The sequence below is a fragment of the Beta vulgaris genome, chromosome 5 (assembly GCF_026745355.1).
Source record: "Beta vulgaris subsp. vulgaris cultivar EL10 chromosome 5, EL10.2, whole genome shotgun sequence".
Lineage (NCBI taxonomy): Eukaryota > Viridiplantae > Streptophyta > Magnoliopsida > Caryophyllales > Amaranthaceae > Beta > Beta vulgaris.
The window spans coordinates 46,010,281-46,018,191 of NC_079206.1; the positions used below are offsets into that span (position 1 = coordinate 46,010,281).

At 39.5% G+C, this 7,911-nt stretch overlaps 2 protein-coding genes across 2 annotated transcripts; both read right to left on the reverse strand.

The window, feature by feature from the left end:
• Positions 1-1,225: 1,225 nt before the first annotated feature.
• On the reverse strand, positions 1,226-3,806 carry LOC104893525 (ATP-dependent DNA helicase PIF1-like). Its single transcript, XM_010679640.1, has 3 exons — positions 3,490-3,806; positions 1,887-2,187; positions 1,226-1,285 (listed from the first exon to the last, which is right to left on the reverse strand). Exons 1-3 carry the CDS (start codon positions 3,804-3,806, stop codon positions 1,226-1,228), a joined length of 678 nt encoding a protein of 225 aa, XP_010677942.1.
• A 156-nt stretch (positions 3,807-3,962) lies between these two features.
• On the reverse strand, positions 3,963-5,420 carry LOC104893524 (uncharacterized). The gene has a single exon (XM_010679639.1). It carries the CDS (start codon positions 5,418-5,420, stop codon positions 3,963-3,965), a length of 1,458 nt encoding a protein of 485 aa, XP_010677941.1.
• Between the last annotated feature and the right edge of the window lie 2,491 nt (positions 5,421-7,911).

The following is a 7,911-nucleotide window of genomic DNA, read 5'->3' on the forward strand; positions in this document are numbered from 1 at the left end:
TAGCTAATCGTATCCGAGGAGCAGTTGAAATATCAATAGATGATTGTAAGGAGAAAGGAGTTGAGCGAAACCCCGCAACCCTTTTTTCGCTAATTTATTGGATTCATACCTATAAATGTAGAAGATTAAATTAGTCAATAAAAAATTAGTAATTCAAGATACACATTGATATAATCATCTCGTGCATACCATGTAGATAAGGAAGTAGTTAAGTTATCTGCTTTGTTAACATAAATCCTGAGTAAAATCATATTGTAAGATATGTCCGGCCTATATTTAAGAGACACAGAAAATCACTATCACATATTAATATGACAATTTTAAATATGAAAATAAAATTCTAAATACTAATAATTCATGTAGATCAATAGTATACCACGAAAGCTCTTTACATGTAAACCACGTGCAAAAAGAATTGGACAAAAATTAGATTCGGTGTTAAGATGCCCATCTCCAAGTATGTGCACAAATTCATTCCAAAGGGTTAACTTAATAATTGTCCAACTGCAATTAGGAAATAGGATTAGTGTTAGGAACAATCTGTATTAAATGAATAAAAAGATGGTTTACAACTAAGATTTAATTTTTTAGAATATACTTACGTTTATCCATTATCGCGAAATCTCTTTTAACTGAGTTTTCTCCAAAAGACGCAATTGGTGAAGCATACAGAACTAATCCTATTGCATCTTAACAAAATCAAAATTAAGTAAGTAAAGTTACTTCAAGCAAAGAATTTTAATGTAGATAGATGGTTAGTAAAGTACCGAAGATCATATCAGTACGATTAACATGAACATGGAACTGGTTGAAAGCAACTAAATTGTAGAAGAATGTAGGAATTGCAGTGTCATCATGGTCTTCGCGTATCACAATTGTTTCTGCTGCTATTGTCATTTGTTTCCAGTTTGGGACGATTTTATTGCTCTCATCGGCGGGCACTACTTGCACCCCACGGAGTACATAAACAAATCCCTCGTGAAACCTTCATATGAAGTGTTCAATATGAGGCGAGAATATAGTGCACTGTATACACTCACCCTATCATCAAAACCAAAATGGAAGTTGATAAGAGTGTATTGTATCATTGTATAATAAATTATAAAACATTATTGAATTTTATTTTACCTCGACATCAATGAAAAGCATTTTCCATATCTGCGTAGCTGTTCCGCGGTGATAGTAATTGAATATGTCGTAGTTACGAACTAACTGAGCCCTGACATTATATCGTCGAACCCCACAAGGATATAAATGCATAAATGGTGGATAATCGAACTCCATCCTGAAAAAATATGTTAGAGATAAAAATGAGGTTACATATAATAAGAAAATGACTAACATCTCTAGTTGTAGACCCACATCACATTACGATATGTTTAGGTTATGAAATAAATCATTATCGTAATGATGCAATTAATTGAACATTATACGCTTACGATATGAACATGAGATTATTATGAAGTAAGTCATAACAGTTTAGTACATAAATTAAGTAGAATCATGACTATTTTTCAATCAGTTACATTGTGCTATTGTTACAAAGTGGTATTTCAAGATTGTACACATTGAATACAACTATTCAGAAGACGATAAAAATTCTTTATATACACTGTTCTTGTTACAAAGTGGTATTTAATGATTGTACACATCCCATACAACTATTCAGAAGGCAATAAAACTTCTTTATATATAATGTTCTTTGTAAACACCCCTTGATGTCCTTGTACTTTTCCCTTTTTTACTACAATCTTTGTTGTATTCTCTGAGGTCCCTCGTAATGCCACATAGAGCTGGTCATGGCTGAATACATGATCTGGTAGGTATATGCCTACATGGGGTATAGTTTACCCCTGAGACTTGTTTATTATCAAGGCAAAACTAACCTTTACTGGAAATTGCTTTCGAACCAGCTCAAATGGCAACTTTATATCTTCAGCACTCTTCAACGGAATTCTGGGCAGGAAAACTCTATTTTCCCTAGAATGCCCTGTTAAAATCTCAGCATCTATAAAATGGTTGTTGAGTGAACGACAAAGCAACCGTGTTCCATTACAAAGGCCATTCTTAGGATCGATGTTTCTTACAAGCGTTAAAGGTACCCCAGGTTTCAGAGTGAGAGCATGAGGAGGCAATCCCGAAGCTGAATTGAATTCAAAAACTCTTGCTGGTACAAATTTCTCATATCTTCGGGAACAAAATCAATCGAATAATATGTTTTTCCTTCTCCAAGAAATTAAACTTCTCAACGAACTTATCATTTACGGTTTTTTCACCATATACCCCTGACAAATTTTTTTTTTACACCGTATACCCTTTCAACTTTTCAAATTCATCATATACCCCTCACATTTCGAAAAATACATCAACTTACCCTTTTGACTAACGGTGTTAGACTTCCGTTAGTCATTAACCTCTAATCTCCCCTTAAATCCTAATTAACTAACCTAAACCTAACTAATCAAAAATCCTAACCCTAAAAGCCCATTAGCCCCTACCCACCCCCAGCCCACTACCCCATTCCCATCCCCAGCCCACTACCCAGCCCCAGCCCATAACCCACCCACCCCCTAATCCACCCTAACCCTAACCCTAATCAGCACCACCACCTGACCCACCACCACCTGACCGGATTTTCGCACCCACCACCTGACCCACTGACAACTTGACCGAATTTTCAGACAGCCTCAGCCCACAGCCCACCCACCCTTCCCCTTCCCCCCTTCCGCCACCCATAGCGCATCTCCCCCTCCCCCTTCCGCCACCCACAGCACATATCCTCCTCCCCTTATCCCGATTTCAGCCGGCATTCCCACCCCAACCCAGCCGGATTAGGATGCTGCGGGTTTTGCGATGCTGCGCGAAGGGGGGAGGGGGCTGCGCACGACGGGGAAAGGGGAGGGGGGGATGCGCGACGACGGGGAAAGGGGAGGGGGAGATGCGCGACGACGGGGAAAGGGAAGGGGAGGATGCGCGACAACGGGGAAAGGGGAGGGGAGATGCACGACGACGGGGAAAGGGGAGAGGGGATGCGGGGAGGGTGGAGGGGGGGCGGGGTTGTAGGGGAGTGGGTGGTGGTGAGGAGGTGATGTGGCAATGGGGTAAGGTGAGGGGGTGATGTGGCAGTGGGGGTAGGGTGAGGGGGTGATGTGACAGTGGGGGTAAGGGGTGGGGTGATGTGGCAGTAGAGGTTAGGGTTTAATTTAAGTTAGTTAATTAGGATTTAAGGGGAGATTAGAGGTTAATGACTAACGGAAGTCTAACACCGTTAGTCAAAAGGGTAAGTTGATGTATTTTTCGAAATGTGAGGGGTATATGATGAATTTGGAAAGTTGAAAGGGTATACGGTGCAAAAAAAAATTTGTCAGGGGTATATGGTGAAAAAACCGTATCATTTATCTTGTCAGCATCTTCGTTGAGGGGTGTAATGATGGCCCTGTCAACCATATAATTTCCTTCTCCCGCATGCTGACTTAGATTTGGAAAAACCTGTCAATCAACATTTCAATCGAGACATCATCAATTGATGGTATGACCATATGGTTTGGCAATTTTATCATTTGATCTGACACGGTAGGTTCATCTCCGTTGCCAATTGAGAGCAATCGAGTAGCAAATGCGCTGTCATCTCTTGATCTCATATTTTCCCTCAAATGCAAAATATTGACGTGTCTCCAAATAGGGGACTTGACAAAGGATGCATCTATCATCAGAGCCCTTGTTCCGTTTCGAACCACTGGTAACACTTGTCTGAAATCACCACCAAACACAATAATTTTCCCCCCAAACGGTAAGTGGTTTCCCATTAAAACTCTCAGTGATCGGTCAACAGCTTCAAATTGTTATCTGTGTGTCATTGGAGCCTCATCCCATATAATTATGGCAGAGTGTTTCAGAATAGTGGCAGTTTTGGAATGCTTGGTGAATTAGCAAGTTGAGTTGCTATCAGGCTACAATGGAAGCTAAAAAGTCGAGTGTGATGTTCTTCCCTGATGCAACAACGTTGCTGCAATACCAGATGTTGCCGTGGGAACAACAATTTCACCTCTTCCTTTTACGGTAGCTAGGAGTGCTATGTATAAGAATGTTTTGCCTGTACCTCCTGGGCCATCAACAAAAAAAGCTCCTCCAGTTTTTGAAGTGACAACATCCATAATTGTGTCGAACGTATGTCGTTGGTCGCTATTAAGATTGTTTACACACATCATATCCTCTTTTGGAACAGGCACAGAAAAATACTCCTCCATGATTGCAGGAAGATCGTCGATGTCCTCAGTTCTTTTTGGTAAACTTGGCAACTCTGTGAAGTCAGAAATTGTTTTTCGCAATGGCCGTAATAAACGGTCCAAGTCTTGTAAGAACTTGTGAGTGAGAACATCATTGTTAGTTGTCGTGCTTGAAGATGGATAATCCTCAACCATGAAGGTGAAGAACTCGTCCCATAGGGCGCGTAATCCAGTTGGTTGACAGATAGATGCTTCCAGAAGACACTGACGGATGCTTTCATCACTCTCAATTAGACCGAGGGATTCCGCAGCAGCTCGGAATGTTGGTTTTGTGATACCATTAATTGTTCTTAAGTCTTCAAATGATTGAGGACCTCGCACATGGTTGAGCATTAATCTCAGGTAAAATCTCTCTTCTTCAAGTGGAGAAGCTACATACAATCGGCCCATAACCCGCTGATTACTTCTCCTTCGCTGCCACTCAGACGAAGACTTAAGCCACCTGTAATGCTCTGGAAATTCTCTGTAAAGATATCTTCTTGCACCTGGATCAGTTTCATTCATCTTGAATAACTGAGTTAGCATTGTTTTCGAGTTTCTCGGGTCTTCTAATATGTCTGAGATTAGGTTGTTCCCTTCGAATCTCACTTGATGCATGTTTGGCAAATGGACTTGCAAACGGTCTATAGCTGGACACATTCGAGTCAAAGGGAATTTGTAAATTTTCCAAAAAGCTTCGGGTGCACAAATCCATCTTGCATCCACATACTGTGCAATCTCATCACCATTCTTAACTTCCATGGATACTCTATCTGAACCCTTATGTATATATTTGTAGAGATATTTGACACACTTAATGCTACTGCATATCTCTACATTGATGTGACAATCATATTTTTGGAGCAAAAATGGATTATAGGGAACTACCCACCGGTTGTCTACATTGATCCGGGAATGTTGGCGCAATGGAATAGGTGGACGATCTTGTCGGCGACGGTATAGAGGATATGAGTCATTTCCTTGCATTGTTGCATCATTAAAGGACTTGGGAAATCCTTTCTTACAACTCCCTTGTTTCATGCATGAAGAATCTCTATTATGAATACCACATGGATTATGAATCATGTGTTTTAGAACTCTTTTGTACAATTCTGGTTCTTGTTGATCATGTGGTATTTCTGCTCTCACAATCATGTTGTAGTCATCAGGAGTTGTTAGCTTGTCATTTTGGTCTAGATCAACAACATATGAACATGGGGAACACCCCTCTTTTGGAATTCAACAACATATACATAAGCAACCACCTTTCCAAGGATCCCCCTTTCTAGAACATCTTTTTTAACTCTTCAAATTTGGCATGAAATACCCTTGCTAGGAGATCTGGGTGATCATTTGATACTTGTCCAGGCAATAATTCTGATTGTATTTCAGACCAAGATGGATTGCATGTCATTGTAAAAAATATATCTGGTTTGCCGAACTTCTGTACCAATGCCATATCATCTTGGTACCTCTGGTGCATATCTCGTGGGATTCCTACGAATGAAGACGGTAATATAGTCCTTCGACCAACATTATCTGCATATGAAAATTTAAAGATAGAAAATTTAATGTTCATTGAAGTGACCGGTTTAATTGCGAAGATAGTTGGTTAGGTAAATCAAACTGCACCTGTATTGTGCTCTCCAGCATTTAGAGAATCCTCTAAACCTTTATACAAATCAGCACGTATCTTGTCTTAATTGAGTGCAATCCATCTCAAGTTGGATGCTTGCATTTTCACGCAGTTATCAACAACATATTGTTGTAGCAAACGATCGCCTCTTAAGAGTAGAGAATCAAGATGTTGCCTCATCTAAGAAACAAATCAAATGATTTTTGTTAGAATGATATGACCACAAAAAATATAGGAAAATGAGTCATACACATGGCCAGCCCAAAATAATTTTCACCTGAAACATGTATGCGTAGAATTCCCGACATGTCAGCTTTCTGCCATTAGTAGTACGACTGTTTATATCCCAACCATAGGAGCCATAAGGAAATAAGAGAGGATACTGTAGTGGGTCATAATAACCCACGGTATCTTTGATATGCATCAGCCGTCCATTGGCAGACTCTATCATAATGTCTCGCTCTTTTAGGTTAGCCATGTCATCCCCTCCAACGACGACAACTGCCACTTGGGATGCCGAAGGCATTGAGTACTGATGATTATTGGCAGGTTGCTCTTTGATGACAAACTTGCAATCTTGTATGTCATTACGTTATGCAAGATGACGAAGATTATGGACAAAGGGATTATGAGCATTCAAAATATGCTTAATTCTGTCAATGATGTCAATCCGTAATGAGGAATTTTCAGCTGCACGATTTTCATTTTCATGATCAGTGTCATAAATGTAGAGTTGAAGGAACCGAGGACGATCATTTGAGTTCAAAGGCAGTAGACCACCAATGCGGTGATAAATTGACATTTGAGCACGATATGTGTATACACCTCGACAGGCATTGGCCAATTCATCGTCTATTTCTACTCCCATTGAAGTGAACGCAAAGACATGGTTATACTTACGGATGTTTAGTCTAAAATGATTACCATCATCTGATTGATTAGAGTACAGATGAAGTAAATCAGATGACAAAGGTAAATCAGGTAGATTAACCTTCCCATTTAAGCAGCATAGTTCAGGAATTTCAGACCGGAACAGGCATGCTTGACAGTGTGGACATGTTGTCATCGTAGGCAAGTTGAATATGGGCACCCCTTGTGACTCAGTGTAATTTCTTGCACAATTTCGATAACCTCGTCTCCCCACTTTCCACATCCTTATATCGTCAGAGTTGAGACCTGGCCTATCGTTGGCATTGGATATGTTATGGAGACCAATATCTAATAATTGATCGGGCAAACAACTTTCACTTTCTATTTCAGGTAAGTGTGAAATATCTATTGCGTCTGATAAGGAATTCAATATATTTGCATTGGTTGTGCTACTTTCTCCAACACAAAAGAATCGATTGGGCAAGTTGCTTCCATTTTCGAAATCCCCATTACTTTCAATGACCATTTGATTTTGAAATTCAATGTCGGTGCGCATGTTGAGTGAACGGAGTTCACCAATTGGGTGTGCTGCATGATTAAAAATAAGATTTATATTCTGATTACACTAAATGCTCGTCTGTCACTACTTGTAATATATTTACTTTAGAGCTCTTACAATGGGAGTGTGATCGTAGTTAGTCATGTCTGCCATGGGCCTTCTAACGTTTGGAGTGTTGGAAGAATCATTCGGATTTTGAATCATGCAATGACCTTCTGCAGAGGTTATTTGAGGTTGCTTTTCGTGAGAATCAACTACGTTGTCTTCACATCTACTGGCATAATTAGACCGCTTTTTTGCATTCTCGTGTCCTCTTTGTTCAATTGTAAGAGACTATCTTTGATGTCTTTTCTTATCACTCTATTTTCTCCTTTGTTGTTGCATTTTTTCTCTTTCATTTTCATCCATTATGAAACTACTAATAACAATCTTAACTTTGTTACTATAAACAGATTAGTGTGATAGTATTTTATATTAATTAGCTTCTTAGGTTATAAGATATGTATTGTCATATCACTATTATTTGCCGACAAATTCCTATCCAAGTTTAACTTTAATTTTTAAGGTTTAATAGCTTAACT